General features: G+C 30.3%; 1 protein-coding gene across 1 annotated transcript in view; it reads left to right on the top strand.

Moving 5' to 3' along the window:
• The window catches only part of Brr2 (U5 small nuclear ribonucleoprotein l(3)72Ab), an 82,577-nt gene extending 65,620 nt beyond the window's left edge, over nucleotides 1-16,957 (top strand). Inside the window, exons 31-38 of the mRNA XM_075366036.1 lie at nucleotides 587-737; nucleotides 2,647-2,871; nucleotides 3,682-3,769; nucleotides 5,603-5,871; nucleotides 8,123-8,299; nucleotides 8,471-8,713; nucleotides 12,698-12,821; nucleotides 16,675-16,957. Of these exons, the coding sequence (XP_075222151.1) occupies nucleotides 587-737; nucleotides 2,647-2,871; nucleotides 3,682-3,769; nucleotides 5,603-5,871; nucleotides 8,123-8,299; nucleotides 8,471-8,713; nucleotides 12,698-12,821; nucleotides 16,675-16,787 (1,390 nt within the window). The 3' untranslated portion in view covers nucleotides 16,788-16,957. The remainder of the gene's footprint in view (nucleotides 1-586; nucleotides 738-2,646; nucleotides 2,872-3,681; nucleotides 3,770-5,602; nucleotides 5,872-8,122; nucleotides 8,300-8,470; nucleotides 8,714-12,697; nucleotides 12,822-16,674) is intronic.
• Nucleotides 16,958-17,798: the final 841 nt, after the last annotated feature.

Genomic DNA, 17,798 nt, shown 5'->3' with positions numbered 1-17,798 from the left:
GTATTTTCTGTTAAGTTTTATTATTTTTTTTTAATATGACATTTTTGGTAAATTATTTTTATCATTTAGTGATGTTTCACAGTTGCCTAGTTTTATATTTTTCTATTTTTGTAAGTTCCTGTATTTCTTAAAGCCTTTGCTTCATTTACATTTGCTACAGTATGCCATTATTTGAAAATTCTTTTTTAATTTGTTATTAGCTGTGGAATTTTTAATTAGTAACATTTCCAATTACATTGCTGGTGTATTACACTTCCTTTGGGAGGATAATAACATCATTGGTTTATTTCACCCATGGGTTTTAGATGCTACTTTCTGACTCATCCTGATTCAATGGGTTTGTCAAATTTTATGAAAAGTTCAAAATCTTGCTCATTCTTATTACAATGTTGAATGGTTTCTTTTTATGTAGAGTTGATATCCTTCCACTTTTTACACTGCTTCCAGGATTCTTACACACTTTTCCAGTAAGCAGTATGTAAGGATCCTTCCATTAACATGGAAAGTGTTTAATGCAGGTTCATGAAATTACCATTGGTTATCTTGTTTTTTATTTTTCTCTGAAGTAATTTACTTTTTTTTTTAGGTATGAAGATTATCCGATAACAGATGTTTTACAAATGGTTGGAAGGGCCAATAGACCATTAGAAGATGATGATGCAAAATGTGTACTTATGTGTCAGAGTTCAAAGAAAGATTTCTTTAAGAAATTCCTTAATGAGTCTCTTCCTGTAGAGGTTAATATACATTTTTTGTTTTTTTAAGCATAATTAATTTAATATTAATTTTTAATTAATATTTTTGTATTAAGCATATTTATTTATTGTACAATATTTTATATAATGGGCAGGGGGTTTGTTCTACATGATTAAATGTGATATAAATTACAGCACTGGGCTTTATAATATATTAGAATCAAAATCTGACTATAACATTATTTCAGATTATTTTCCACTTCAAACTTCTTTTCATTTGAAAGACCTGTGGAGCATTGCTTTTCTTTCAAGTCTTTCATTATTCCAATACCAATTTACATCTGTTAACTTTTGAGTTTAAAGAATATGTAGAAGTTGCAGGTCATTAAATCTGGCAAATGTTTCAAAATTATGATGAATTTTCTAACCAAAAACTATTTGATAGGTAAGGCAGAGTGTGTAATGCATTGTTTTAATGAAGAATCCAGTTATAAGGTTTAATTAAATAAGTTGATTTTTCCTCACAAATTTGCTTTTATCATATTTGTTATCATTTTGATAATCAGGTGTTAATCTCTTTGAATGATTTCATTAATTTTCAGGATCTTTTAGAAATGTCAAATTTAACTCTCGTTGTGACTCCCATAAATTGTTTTGTACATTTAAAAAAAAAACCTTTTTCAGCATTTGAAAACAGTCTGCTTGAGTCTTTTTAATGATAAATCTAACATTATTTCAGTGTTCAGATATTGAACTGCAAGGGCTGTTTTTTTTCTGATCAAGCACCTAACAAGAGATAGGCAGGAGCCAGGTCTGTGCGACATGCGATTGCGCCGCCCCCCCCACCAAACCTCTGTTGTTGCTAGCTTTATTGCGTCAGTCTGAGTCAAGATACGGGCAATTGAACATGGCTGCTATGATTAATGCTCTCGCCAAGTGTGAGTTGCGAAGTGTGATATATTTTCTGCAAGCAGACGAATGTAGTGCTGCTGAAATCCATCATAAAATGAGCCTAGTGTTTGGTGAAAATTTACCTAGTGATTGTAGTGTACGTGAGTGGTGTAGGAAATTTAAAGAAGGGCGAATGAACGTCTATGATGAAGGTGGGCAAGGGTGCAACTCTGTTGCTACTGTATGTCTGGTTGAGTGTGCTGATGATTTTGTCCATGACAAACTGAGGTTTATGATAAATGAACTTTCTGCAGAACTGTAAGAAATTTCAACGTCCTCTCTGTATACAGTTGTGTAGGATACTGGAAACTGTGTGCACGTTGGGATCCAAAAATGTTAAGTGACGATCACAAAATGAAGTGAATGGCGTCAGCCTTAATGTTTCTCGTGCTTTATGATAATGAGGAGGAAGAATTTTTCAAGTTATCATTACTGGCGATGAGACAGATCCAGTATGACAATCCCGAAACCAAAGAACAGTCTAAGCAGTAGATGCACACTTCTTCTCCAAACAAGCCAAAAAAGTTCAGATAGACACTGAGCAACAGGAAAACAATGGCAAGGAAAACTTGAGGCAAATGCGACAAAGGAACTGAAGAACATCACAAAAGAAGCGTTCCAGGACTGTTTCCAAAAGTGGAAACACTGTTGGGATAAGTGTGTGCGTCGGGGAGGAGACTACTTTGAAGGGGACCCAGACAAGTAACCTCTAAATAAATTACATTTTGTTTTATGATGTTAGTCTACGTATTTTTTGAACAGACCTTGTATATTCTGTTCTGTATTAACTATGTATTATTTTTTAAGATTAAAAAAAAAAAGTAGTAATTTGCAGCATAACTATAAAAAATATTCAAAGTTATTTATTAATGTTCTAAATTACACTTTAAAATTAATAAATAACGTATTAAATGTATGAGGGGTAATTACTTATTTTATATAAATACAAACATTTGAATCATGGAATTTCTCATGGTTTTAAACATGTTTTTTTTTTCAGAGCCATCTTGATCATAGGTTACATGATCATTTTAATGCTGAGATTGTTACCAAAACTATTGAAAACAAACAGGATGCAGTCGATTATCTTACATGGACATTCATTTATCGCAGATTGACTCAGAATCCTAATTATTATAATTTGCAAGGTGTTACACACAGACATCTCTCTGATCATTTGTCAGAACTTGTTGAGAATACACTTCAAGATCTTGAACATTCCAAGGTTAGTATATTTTTATTTGGTGTTTGCTCATCACATGTCTTACTTGAATATTTCTTTTTTTGAACTGAAAAAAAATGAAGTGATCACCCTCATTTTCTTTCAGATTATGAATTTGTTATAATTCTAGTATTGTCAGTTTTGCAATTTTTTTTAGATTGTTACAAAAGTTATTTGATTTGTGGCTGGCTTGTCATCAGCCAGTTCAGTTTATAAAATAAACCAGATAATGTTTAATTCTAATAATTTTGCTTGTAAAATTCTTATCATAAAAAAAATGATAAGAATGAAAATGTTATGTTATACTTAAGGCAAAAATAATTGTTCATTAGGAGAGTTAGAAAAATAAAGATTAACCCTTTGCTATGTATGACATTATTAAGAAATGTTGAAAATTTGATGGGCTTATAAAGTTTGACATGAAAATGTTTTAAATATGTCTTGTTTTACCCAAGAATTATTTAACATTTTAATGATCTGTTACTAATGTATGAATAAATAATGATAATATGTGAATAAGCAGTTTTAGGCCATAGCAAAATATACTTAAGTTCTTATTTTAATTTTTTATTCATTATCAGATTCAAACTATGGTAATGTACAATAAGCTGGAATGACTAATATTTTAGTGATAATTAAACAAAGTTTTTTTAAATAAAAAAATATGGAACTCTTAACTGATAGGTTTGTGATATAAAATCACATATTCTGGCCAGTTTATTCTATTAGTTAAGAGATAGCAGTATAATGGTTAGTATAGCTCTGTTGTTACATTAAAAAATGATTCTGATTTATTCTATTTTTTTTCCCCAGTGTATCAGTATTGAAGATGAAATGGATTGTCTCCCATTAAACCTGGGAATGATTGCTGCATATTATTATATTAATTACACCACAATTGGTATGTACATTTTATGTTACATTAGTTTTATTGAATGAGAGTGTTTACAAATGAGAAATCCTTAGTATTATTTAATTATTACTTGATGATGTATATTTTTTATATAGGTTTAGTCAAAAGTATGGAAACCGCTCAACAACTTTAAAAATGTTCCAGATAGAATACTGTAATTTTCAGGATAAGGTATCTGTAAACTACTCTATCTTTTGATGAGAAATAGAATTCAACCCCCTTCTTGGGGTTTGGCCCTGGAATTGTCACTCAAATATTTTAGATGGTAACACCATTTGTGTGATAGATCTTTTTAATGTGTGAAAATGCCATACCTGACCGGGATTCGAATCCGGAAGTCTCAGGTTCGAATCCCAGTCAGGCATGGCATTTTTACACATGCTATTAATCATTAATCTTCATCCTCTGAAGAATGCTTAGTGGTGAAATTGGAGATTAAAAAAAAAGAGAAAAAAAAAGGTCTCTTTTAAGACAAGAGAAATGGTATGAATAAAAAGTTAGTATGATGTCTGCACCCAAAATGGTGTATTTAAGCATTTTGTGACTTTGGATTGGCATGTTTAAGCATTTTATTTTATGGAATCTATATTAAATAGAAATTTGAAGGAAATAGATATATCAATATTTTGAGAATAGAACCATTACAAATATGTATGTAAAGCCAAGTAGGTGATTGTTGATAAAAAAATACACTGTTTTGTAAATAAGTGAAATGTATTTTTAATCAACCTGTATGATATTATCTGCAGTCAGCAATATAGTAATTGCTTCTTATTTATGTTCAATGTTGGTAATAACCATCATGATTAGGTGAGCTTACTTTGCTCATTTCTATCCAGTAAAATGGTTTGTGCCTTAAACTTTTTTTTTTTGCATTTTTAAGGAGTAGCTGATTATTTACAGGATGTTGAACTTAAAAGAAGCCATGTCACTTAGTTTAGTCTATAAATAACAGTTTATTGGTAACACTTGCATAATAATAATTTACAGAAGGTGTTGAAATGAGGTCCATCCACTTCTTTGCACTTTCAACGTGTTTGACTATGTTCCTTCCTGGCCACTCTTGTTAGCTGTACCTATCTATTTCCTGGATGACATTGGCAATGTTTATCTTCAATTCCTGCCGGGTATGTGGATCACTCCTATAAACAATTTCTTTTAAGTAACCTCTGAGAAAAAAGTCTGGACTAGACAGCTCAGGGGATCTTGGTGGCCACAATTCTTTAGAAATTATTCTTCCATCGAAAAATCTTATAGCAACTAACTTCTGAATAACACTTTTCACTGTTGCTTCTTTTTCAAATTTTTTCCCTGAACTTTTGCCATCACACAACATGAGAATTCGTCTATTAATAAGGTTCCTTCACAAATACATGTTCTTCAACAGTTAACCACATTATAACAAACAATAACCCATGATTACGCTATCTTATTCAAAAGCCAATGCTCGACACAGACTGGCAATATTCAAATGTGCAGGCAATAAACATCCTCCCTCGTGCCATTTCCAGTTATATCAACATCTTTCACATTATTTTACTCATCTCACACCAATATATGCATTTTAACATAAATATGCATTTGGTATAAACTACTGAGTATTGGGGCTTCTTAAGTTGAACTTCCTGTATTATCATGAATTTATTTTTACATAGTTAAATGTGGAATGTAGCTTGTATTCCGGAGCATTGTTTAATCTATTTAGATTCATTTAATTTTATATTTTCCAGTTGTTTTGATTTTTTTCAATTAGTAACTCCCTATTTCTTTTTAAATATTTATATGTTTTTTTAATAAATGAGTAAAATGTTCTATTTTCAGAATTGTTCTCGTTGTCACTGAATAACAAAACAAAGATCAGAGGTCTTCTTGAGATCATTTCATCAGCAGCTGAATATGAAAGCGTTCCAGTACGACATAGAGAAGATCAAGTTTTACGATCATTGGCGGCACGGTTACCCAATAAATTGCAAGGCAACCCTAAATTCAATGATCCACATGTTAAAGTTAATCTATTGTTACAAGCTCACTTATCAAGATTACAGCTTGGTGCTGAACTGCAGGGTGACACTGAGATGATATTGGGCAAGGTGTTATATTTTATTTTTATATTAGTTGTTTTAAGAATAAAGTGTATATATATATATACATATATATATATTCATTGTTTATAAACGTTTTAAAATAATTACTTTTACTGTTAATGTAATAACTCTCCTACTGGTAAGCTTGAAATTTTGAACTTCAGTTGTCTGTCTTTTTTTTGTAGTTGAAAATGAAAAATAATCAACAAGGTGTCGCTGGAGGCATTTACAATTTTCATTTCTTTGAAAAGGGTAATTTAATGTCAGCTTGCATCAACCTGACTTTAATGTGGCAAGCTTGCATCAACCTTAATAGGTGATTTTCAAAAGAGTTGTTTGGTGTATGAGTTTCTCGGGTTGTCAAGTGATGGCCGAGGCCATTCTGGAAGCCTTAATCTTGAATTGATTCATAAAAGAACCGTGTCTTGGTAGGCCATCAGATGGCTAAAATTGGAAGCTTGACTTGGCTTGGCTTCAATATTAATAGGTTGGCTCTGAAAATAAGCCATTTGGTTTGGTGAATGCCTGAATTGATAGCTAATTGGAATGGCTCCTATCTTCAAATTAGTTCTTAAAAGGACTATATTGGCTTGTCAGATGGTCAACAACCAGTGTTGTTGGCTTTAACATTAAAATGGTTCTGAAAAGAAAACCCTCTGCATTTGTCATTGTTTGACAAAAATCACTGAAGTGGTTGACAGTTGTTGAGTGCTCCTATGTTGATCTCATGGCCAGTCATCTTCTTTTGCCATTGTGGATATCTTGTTTCACTTGATGGTACCCTAGCCTGACTGTGAAAGCATGCTTTTTTTTTCTAATTATAGATTGCAGTGATGGGAGGCTCATGATTGGGTGGCCAGCCACCCAGTCATGAGCCTTCCATCAATATTGATTTATCAGTATTGAGATATTGTTAAAAATAATTATCACTTTGTTTATTGTGACCTGATCTCTGCATAGAATGTATAAAAATAATGAATCTCCTACTGGTTGCTTCAGCCAGATTAGTCCCATAGTAATTTCAATACAACAGCATCTGTACAGGGAAGAAAGAATTGAATTCTTATTGTTTATGCTACTTGTTTTAGTGTTCATCATGTACATACTATAACCATCTGAACCCACTCAAACTATTCTAAACCACCTGAACCATAAGGAGAATAAAAAACAATACCATAAAGACACACTGAAGTCAATAGACAAAAAATTCAATAAAACTCAGTCTAGAGACTACTACAAAACTTTTAAAAAAAATTTTTAATTTCAAGAAAGCTTATGTCTGCATCCACAGAGAAGCCCTACTAAAAGTTCTGAGACACCTGGAACCATACCAAATTAATTAACATGATAAAGCTGACCACAAATATTAAGTCAAAGGTAAAAATCAGAGGCGAGCCCTCAGAACCATTTGAGATCAAATCAGGATTGCGCCAAGGCAATGGGCTCTCACCGCTACATTCAACTGTGCTCTTGAAATGGTAATGAGGAAATGGCTCAAAAAATGCCCCCAAAAGTTAAAATAGGAAATAGGCCAAAAAATCAAAACAAACTCTTGGTTTTGCTGACTTGGCACTGCTAGCAAACAACATTAACAAAGGTAAATCACAGGTATTAGAACTTCAAAACATTGTAAATAAAATTAACCTCAAAATATCATTCAAATTAAACAGATATTAAACTAGAAAATCCAAAACTAATATGATTCTAAATTGTAATTTTCAATTAATATTAAATGATCAGATGTTTCACCAAATCTATTACATATACACAGCAATAATGCCTATTAAATTACTTACACACATTTTTAAAAGTACATAAAAGTTTATTTCACTAATCATTTTTAAAATTTTTTATTTTGTATTGAATTATTATGTATTGTAAATTTTTTTTTACAATCACGGATTACTAATTATTAAATCAATATATTTAAATTTAAAAAAAAGTCAAATAAAAAATTTAAAAAAAGTTAAAAAAATATAGGAGACCGATGTGCCTTCCTTTTAAGATCCAAATGTTTCATTAATTGAAATTGTAATTTTCCTACAGAAAATCCTACGGCTAATCATTTTTGAGTTATTTGAGATGCATACGCACATACATACATACATATATACATATGTATGTATGTGCGTACACATACATTTTTTTTTTTATGAAGAGATAGGCTAAAAGCAATTTTTTTTGTTGCTGTATTACGTAAACATTACTTAAGGTTATTTTTTTGTAATAAATGTTGCTAGCATTTTTTTTTTTGCAGGCTATACGTCTTATTCAAGCATGTGTTGATGTACTCAGTTCAAATGGCTGGTTATCACCTGCAGTTGCTGCTATGGAGTTGGCTCAGATGGTCACACAAGCTATGTGGAGCAAGGATTCGTATTTGAAACAGCTCCCTCATTTCACTCCCGACATAATAAAGAGATGTACTGATAAGGTCAGTATTTTTAAATTATTAAATTTAACAATGGTGTGCAAATTTTATGTGCAATCATATTTTTAATATTGTTTAGTTTTTAAAAAAAATAAAAAATAATTTAATAATTATTATTAAAATTTTTCTTCATTAATCTATATTTTATTCAATGAATTTTGTGATTTTTTTTAGGGTGTTGAGACCGTCTTTGATATGATGGAATTAGAAGATGATGACCGAATTAAGTTATTACAACTGTCAGATGCTCAAATGACTGATGTTGCTCGATTCTGCAATCGCTATCCAAATATTGAACTGAGTTACGAAGTACAAGAAAAAGATCGTATTAGTTCTGGATCTTCTGTAAATGTAATTGTATCACTTGAGAGAGAGGATGATGTCACGGGGCCTGTTATTGCACCATTTTTCCCTCAGGTATATGTACTAAAAATATAATGTTACATCCAAGTAGTTTTTTCTTATTTTTATGAAATTTTTATATTATAATGTTTGAAAATACATGTGAAAGATTATTATTACATTGAATTCTGTTTATTATTATCATCACATCAAGTCAAAACTAATTGATGGTAGATGCCAAAATTGAAACAGTGGCTTTAACTATAAAAATTAGTATTGTTTTTTGTTTATTTTGATTTTGATAGTGTACGGAAAGTAACATTAAAAAACAAAATTATTAAAATAACTATCATTCTTAACTTATTATTCATTGTTCAGTTGTTTATTTTCAGAGTGGTGTATTTTTTTTATTATACTATTGAAATAAAATATTTTAGACAAGTTAAGTTTAAGGTTTTTTATCATTTTAAAATTGAGCCCTTGTATTCTTTTTCCAAATGTACAATTTATTTCAATTGTATGAGTAATAACTGTTCCTTAATGAAATTATGAAAGTAGCAAAAATTATACAAAAAAGTGTTCTGGTATGACAATTAGAAGTTCAGAAAACGTTATGAGGAAGATTTGGAAGGATATATGACAACAAAAATCGAATTACACATTTCCTATCTAAAAATTGAAACACTAAAATGAAATATATAACATATTAGAAGTTAGTAAGAAATTTAAGTATCAAACTTGAAATATTATAGGAATAGATAAAAATATGCTGTGATAATTGGTTTGGTGAAATTATAAATTTAAATCAAAAGTTGATTTTAAATAAAATTATCTTTAAATAAACCATCTAACATTACTTTTGACATCTGTAAACAATTTTTATTTTCGTAGTAGATAACCAGACTTATGAAACAATTAGAAGAAGATCTTTTCTTATATTTAGATATCTTTTCCTTACATTTCAGAATTAATAATTTTTCATGTCTTTTATTAAATATATATGAGGTCTGTAAATAAAATAATGAGACTGGTTCAGAAAAAACTTTTTATTTACAATCCAATTATACATGGACTCTTCAAATGGTTTTCTCACTCTTCATAGCAGTGTTAGAACTCAGAAACTGGAATATCCTTCAGATGGTTGTTTATATTTTTTTATGTTTTCCATTGTTCTGAAATGGTGTCCTTTGGGGTGTTTTATTAAAGTCGGGAACAGGAAAAAGTTGCAGGGACTCTAGTTAGGTGAATGAGGTGGTTGAAGAAATGCAGGAATGTTTTTCTTGGCCAAAAACTCATTAATTGAGAGTGCAATGTGACAAGGTGCATTGTCATGATGCAGCATCCAGTTGTCTTTGATAGCTGGTCTCACGTGGGCAACTCTTTTCCACAGTTTTTCAAGAATTTCTTGGCAAACATGTTGATGTACAGTGTCCTGTAGGCAAAAACTCCTTATGGACAATGTCATTACTATCGAAGGAACAAATAAACATGGTTTTGATTTTTGATTTGTTCATTTCTGCATTTTTTGTGACTTTGTGAGTTTGAAGTGTGCCACTCCTTTCTGCGTCATACTCAAATGTCCAAGATTCATCACCAGTAATAACACTTTTAGAAAATCAGGATCAGTTTCAATTTGTCGTAGAAGATTGCAGCACACTTTCATGTTGTTTTTTTTCTGTTCAACAGTGAGGTTTATTGGGACCAATTTTGCTCAAAATTTTTTCATGTCCAATTTGTTTGTCAAAATTTGATGATATAGTTCAAATTCAATTGTTTTGCAATCATTGTGACAGTTAATTGCCAGTCATACCATACCAAGTCTCGCTCAACATTGTCATTTTTTTATGTCAACGGTCTTCCAGAGTGTGGATTGTACGTAACTGATTCCCGGCCATCTGAAAATGCTTTAAACCATCTAAAAACTTGGGCTCATGACAGAGTGTCATCTCCATACGCCCTTTCCAATTTTGAAAACGTTCAGCAGCATTCTCACCGAGTTTAACTCAAAACTTGATTGCACAACATTCCACATAATTAGATTCACCAATTTTTGTAATGCACAACAAAAAATTGTTTCACAAAAAGTTTTTTACATCTCATGTGGCAACAATAGACTAAAAATATACATACCTAGTATAAATCAGCTATTCATAAAACCATGTGTTTACTAGTAACTTTACAGTGTTGCCACTTTAACCCACCGGGTTGGTCTAGTGGTTAACTTCCCAAATCAGCTGATTTGGAAGTCGAGAGTTACAGCGTTCAAGTCCTAGTAAAGCCAGTTATTTTTACATGGATTTGAATACTAGATCATGGATACCGGTGTTCTTTGGTGGTTGGGTTTCAATTAACCACACATCTCAGGAATGGTCGAACTGAGAATGTACAAGACTACACTTCATTTACACTCATACATATCAACCTCATTCATCCTCTGAAGAATTATGTAAACGGTAGTTACCGGAGGCTAAACAGGAAAAAGAAAGAAAAGAAAAGTGTTGCCACTTTGGCAGGCAAAAAAAAAAACCTAGTCTCATTACTTTATTTAAGACCTCATAAATCCTCTGAAATAAAATAAAATAATTTTATCATAAAATTATTTTATTTTAACTATTTTGTTAAAATAGCCTTAAGTTATTAAAATAATTTTAAAGTTATTTTACTGCTATGATGGTTTATTTTAAATTATTTGTTATTATCTTATGTTCATGTAAATGTATAAATACCTATATTTATTTGAATAAGTATTTTGTAAAATTTCAAAAATATTTACACTTTAAACTTACAACTCGACAAAGCAAAGTTCATATTTTGAGAGTTTACAAACTACTGCTGTGTACAGTCACATTCCAGTGGTACTAGAGTAAAGTAACTGTGACTTCTGTTGTGAGATTATTGTTTTGAACATTATTGTCTGTGTGTATGGACACAGACACATACCATGATAGTGTTACATAGCATATTATTTATTAGGCTTTATTTATATTGATTTCATATTAATGAATTAATTAATTGATGTCATTTTAATTTCACTGTTTAATAATAAAATGCCAGTTTTTCTTCTGCTTAATACTACAATTTTTGTATAAAAAATGAATTTTATCTTTTGGTTTGTTATTTTGTAATAAGAGCAATTGTTTTCTTAGTTAATGTACTTTAAAACACAAGCATGATGAAAATATATCGTACTAAAAAAATTATATACAAGTAAATAAAGTATAAACTTCTTAAAACAATTTGTTTTAGTTTAAGTAATGATATGACAAACAGAGATGCGCGAGTCATAGAATTATGGGTTAAACGTTTAAAATAGGCATGTAGTTATAAGCATTACATAATTTGTAGACATGTTATTTCTAATTAAAATAAATAAAATATAGTAACTTATTTTAAACGCACAACATTTCTTGTTTAGGATGGATTGACAAGCTTGTCACTTTGTTCAGTAGTATTAAGTTTAAACTGTACTGTTGTGTTATATCTCCTCTGTCTACAATCAAATAAAACAACTGTATTGCGCTCCTCCATGAACATGAACTTCACTTTGTCAACTTGACGTTATAACTGATGTTAATAATACCTTATATAACGTTCAGATGTTAAAAATATATTTGCATCAGGTGATGTGAATGGTTATAAGGTATAAATAGTTAATTTTAATGTAAATGATTTTAAGAGAATAGACCTATAAATTTTTTTTACTCTTAAAAAAAAACTAGTTAGTAGAATATCAAGGGTATTCTAGTAGTACTTCTTTGTGTTTATTTAATTGTTTACAGAGTTTTATTTAACATTTTGTTTTTGTTACTGTAGATTTTGATTTCTTTTTCTTTGGTACTGATATAGCTTGAGTGTGGTGAAGATTGTATTTTAACCCAAAGAAATTTGACTTAAGTAGTGTTGGGTTAATGATTCTAAGTTGCAGTAGACAGTTCTATTATTAAATTAGGATAAAGACTATGAATCCTTTACAATTTGTAACTGTGGGTTCATGAGCTGAATTTGTAACAGAATTATTGAACTAAAAAAAAATATGTATTGACCCTCATTTTGTTACAGAAACGTGAAGAAGGATGGTGGGTTGTAATTGGAGATCCAAAAGCCAATTCACTTTTGTCCATCAAGAGGTTAACTTTACAACAAAAGGCAAAAGTTAAGTTAGATTTCGTTGCTCCTAGCCCAGGTAAGTTTGTATTTTCTTTTTTTTAAATAATTTTTTTTGTGTGTATCATCCATTTTTTTGGAATTCTATTCTCTTTCATTTTATTGTTAATGTACTCATGACTGCACTAATCTTAGTGTTCCTAACACATTACCTATTATGGAAATATGAAATAGGTACAGAATAAGAAATTACCATTTGCAAGGGGTTATGCTTCAATTGAGCTTATTAATTTTATATTTCAAAATGAATTTAACATATAATTAATTTTTAGGTTTTTCATTTAAGTATTTATTATCATGAAATGTATATTATTCTGATCTCAGCCAATGTTGGTATTTTAATAGTAATTGTTTAGATAACACTAAAGTTTTTTTACTTGAAAAATTGACTATCGTGAAAAGTTTTTGCTTTTGGTCTTTGTATAACCATAAGTAGTATTTAATATATTACATTTTATCATATAATGTAATTTAAATGTTTGCTTGCTTACATACAAGTAATTTTAGATGTGGCTCATTCTTCTGAAAGAAAAAAGCATATGTTACATTATATCGGTACTTAATATTTTTTAGCTAGTCATTCTTTCTATCCAGCCATTTATGAGAAACCATTGCCTGTGCTTTGTGTTTTTTTGGGGATGCACAATGAAAATTCATTATTATTGCCTGGAATAGTGCTTCTACAACAAACCAGCTAATTCTGTTATAACAAATGCTAAATATCACTGTTATATAACAGTAATTTAAAAAATAAAATTACCAAATAAAATGCAAAATGTCACAGGAAAAATAAAAAAAAATTAAAAAACAAAATAAAACACAAAAACATATTTCAATAATTAAATTATTAAATATTCAAATAAGAAACAAGATATTCAATAACATTGTCACATTTCCCAGAATATCTTGGATGATAGTTTCTAATCTAAATATCCAATGCAATGCCACATAACAAACAGTCCACAACGAGTATCATTAATTGGCAGTTGCAGTGAACACAAACGGGTGCATTGGTTTGATTCATAAAGTGCCCATGAGTGAGATTAGAGTGCCCTATTAGCAAACGGCAAATAATAACCTTCTCCCAACAGTTATTCCTGCATGAAAAACTTCACAGTGACATAGTTGTAACCTTAACTGAACAAAGTTTATTGTTGATTGTTAGTATTTCATTCACTCTACTACTCAGCATGACCCACGCTTTTCAGAAAACAGACAGGTTCATTCGAAACAAAGCAGTTAGTGAAAGGAGGCTGCAAACAAGCCTCTAGCTGCACGATCAGCATGCTGATTGTCTGAAATTCCAATATGACTAAGGATTCAGCAGAAGCTCACAGTTTTGTCATTTCAGAGATAAAAGGTGCACTTATGGAATCTGAACAGACAAGTATGTGTTGATATGTTGGGCCTTATTAATGTCATATAGTTATTAACGTTTGTATAAACTGAAGCATCAGGATTCATGCAATTTATAATATAAAACTTTTGTTGCAAGATAACCAGATTCATGCAGTTTTTACGATATCTACAAAGACTAAAACAATAATTTATAGGAGGGTAATAATCCTCCTGTAAATTACGGGTAATCAAAGAGGGGAAATAATGTTGAATAACAGGAGGTACTGGAGGATTGTGTATTTAGAGAAAAGAAGGCGGTGAGAGATTTCTTATCACTGTCCACTATTAGACTTACCACGGGGCTTGAACGAAATGCACCTGTAGCAAGACAGATGAATGAACTGCATTAAGCATTCTAAGAATGATGGTCTGAGTGAATAAATAAGTCATGCAGCTGTAGTCCAAGCAGGAATGGATCAGAGCTTGGTAGAAGTGGAACATGCATACTTGATCTGCTCTCCAAAGAGTACTAGATAAAACTTTCAACATGTCTAGCATTTTTAAACATTTTACCTTCAGCTCCTTTAAGTGTGTTATCCACATCAGTCATTGGTTAAACCACAATCCTAAAAATCTAACCTGTGTCCATGGTTCAACTAGTTCACCATGTAAAATCAGTTGTGGGTCAACTGATTTCGCATCAGTCCCTCAAGTGGGAAAAACAAATGCATTTCTTATTCTCCAGGAAAAACGTGAATCCAGTCATTTTACATTACAATTCTACATGGATTATTGTGTTTTGGAGCATACTCTTGCCAGTAGCTAACATAAATTGAAAAATCATATACAAACAATGAATGCATAATGGATTTATGGACACACTTTATTATGGTATTTATGGCTGTGGCAAAGAAGGTAACACTTAGTACACTTTTTTTGTGGCATTCTGTTTTCTAGTGTAACATTTTCAGATACTGACATTCCAACTTGAACTTGAAAGGACTGAATACAGAGGAAACTCCTAATAAATACAAAGAGAGATTCCCTTGATTACCCCTTTCATAAAGTTTATTTAGGATTCCTCTCCTCCAAGCCAAGTCATATATGCCTTTTGCATATCAAAAAATGCAGCAGCAAGGCATTGGGGAATTGGAAGGCTCTTTTGTATGATTCAATAGCAACTACATGATTGATAATCTGTCGTGGCGGAAACTGGATTGTTCGAGGCAGTTAAGACAACATTTAACAATTCGTTCCATCAGCTAGCACAGGGTACTTTATTTTTTTTTGTTTTTGTGCTTCTGACCAAGAGTCTGGAAAAACCTGATCCGAAAATATTCTATTATAAATACACAAAAGATGTAATGCAGTATCCAGGAGGTGTGATAACATACTGAACCTGATATCATTTCATGGAGAAGTGTCATGTGAATCATTCAAGGGATGTAGAGAAATCTTAAGAATAACAATTAAAGATTAAGTTTCTGTCTCTATTATTTTTTAGTGATAGTTCAAACGTTTTTGGTACCCCCCCCTTGTATATGTACAGTGTAAAGAGTTCAGCAGGTTGGTGTGTAATAGGAAGAAAAGCTGCACAGACAAGTGTCCTAGGGCCTTGGGGATGCCAACCCCCAAAGTGTTAGAGAATAAGACTCCCTGTCAAGGTTGTCTTTGTTAATGAACAGTCAGTAACTTACACATTACAGTATACTTTGAAGGTAAAACAAATAATACTGGTGTTTGTGTTATAAATACTTGTAATTTGTAATGAAGCATGCGACCAGAAGCTGTTCATTTATGTTAAATTTTTGTTTAGAAATTGAACAATCTGATGAAAATGAAACTGAAACTGTACATTTAAAAAAAAAACAAAAATTATAATTTGTTAATTGTGTCAACTTCGAAAAATGAATATATGAGCCTGTTGAGGAGAATGTAACTGCACTTCATTCATTATTAACATCCTGGATACAGTGCAAGTTAACCACTAAAGGTGTCATCAAGATCGACCAAAAAAAAAAAGAACTGAAGGTGTTTGTTTACCTGTTTTTTACCACCATTGAAATATTTCTGTTGAGACTTGTATTTGTTAGTAGTTATATGTTTTTTTAGAAAGTAAAATGTTATTAGAAAGAAACTAATTTTTAGAAAAGAAATCAACAGAATTTTATTAAAAAAGCATAACTGTTAGACCTGTAAAAAATATATAAACCATTTATTTTGAAATAGGTTTGTAAAATACGTAATGTATGTTGCATTATTTTATAGTACAATTTTATTAACAGTTTACTTCTGCTACATTCTGTCTCAATTTTTTCACTATCTGTTATCTGTTTATTTTTTTAAAGTAGAATTTGACTAATCCAAAAGAAATAACTGATCCTCTCATTTTATATTATGTTTTTGACATTACAATCATTATGAACAAAGCTATTAATGAAACAATTTAGCTGAAAAGTAAATGAATTTTAAATTTACATTAACCTAAAATACATTTTTTGTCACTAAATTATGTTTTTGATGATTTTTTTCAGGTCATCATTCATATACACTTTACTTTATGAGTGATGCATATTTGGGTTGTGATCAGGAATATAAGTTCAGCATTGATGTTGGTGAATATGAATCTGGAAGTGAAAGTGATTAAGCAAATCAGGTTTCATGAAAGTTTTTGTATATACTTTTTTTGATAATTATTATTTGTGTTTATAAATGATAGAACATTATGTTTAGTATATTGACTTATTATATTCTGTACTGTTTAATATTCTGTTTAGATATTACATTCTTTTTTTGTAAATACATTAAAATATTTGACTTTTTCTTTTACTTTCCCTTTATACAATGAAATGATTTTCAGTTTATATTGTGTATGACTTATCATTGTGTTTTACTGCAGTAAACTAATCTTTTGATAGTATTATAGGTCTTGTAAAACTACAAGTAATACGCTGTTGAATATGTCATTGATACCTTAAAGTTTGGGCAGTAGCAAGTATATCTACATAAAAGTCATTTTTATTTTACTTGCATTTGTTCATTTTTCTTTTGTATCTGTTTAATTTGTCTTTAATAATTTATCTATTCATTTTTAAAGTTATTAAAACATTTTTTTCTCTGGGTGGCCATGATCACAACTAGAATTTTCAAATTTCCATTTCACTGTCCCTCCTCATCTGATGCACATTGAATAATACTTGTCCATTAAGGATTAAAATTTTATCATTGAGAAAAACTGATAAGTTCTCTGGTGTCTTGGTTCGTTTCTTTTGAATACACTATCTGTACTTCTGATTAACTTCAAAATAAACTATGCACAGTAAGATATAACCAAAATTAAAAATATGGTAATAATAATAAAATAAAATTTATTTTTAAGTAATCAAGCTGAATACTTCTCAACTTGAAATTCAGAAATTTTACATTACAATAATTTGTATTTTTTTGCAGATTTATTAAATACAAGAATTTTATAGTAACAAGCACATGTGTAAAGTAAGAGGCATAAGGGATTGAACTAATTAGAACTATTAGTGGGATGTATATAAAAAAGGTAAAAAAAAGTTTTATGGTATATAGAGGAAAAATATTGGAACATCTCCTTTGTTCCACTGTAAAAAAAAGGAATTTAATTCATAATATTTTAAGTAATAAAATA

The sequence above is a fragment of the Lycorma delicatula genome, chromosome 5 (genome assembly GCF_047948215.1).
Source record: "Lycorma delicatula isolate Av1 chromosome 5, ASM4794821v1, whole genome shotgun sequence".
Classification (NCBI taxonomy): domain Eukaryota; kingdom Metazoa; phylum Arthropoda; class Insecta; order Hemiptera; family Fulgoridae; genus Lycorma; species Lycorma delicatula.
The sequence above is the reverse complement of the archived record's forward strand: the minus strand, read 5'-3'. Positions and strand labels throughout refer to the sequence as shown.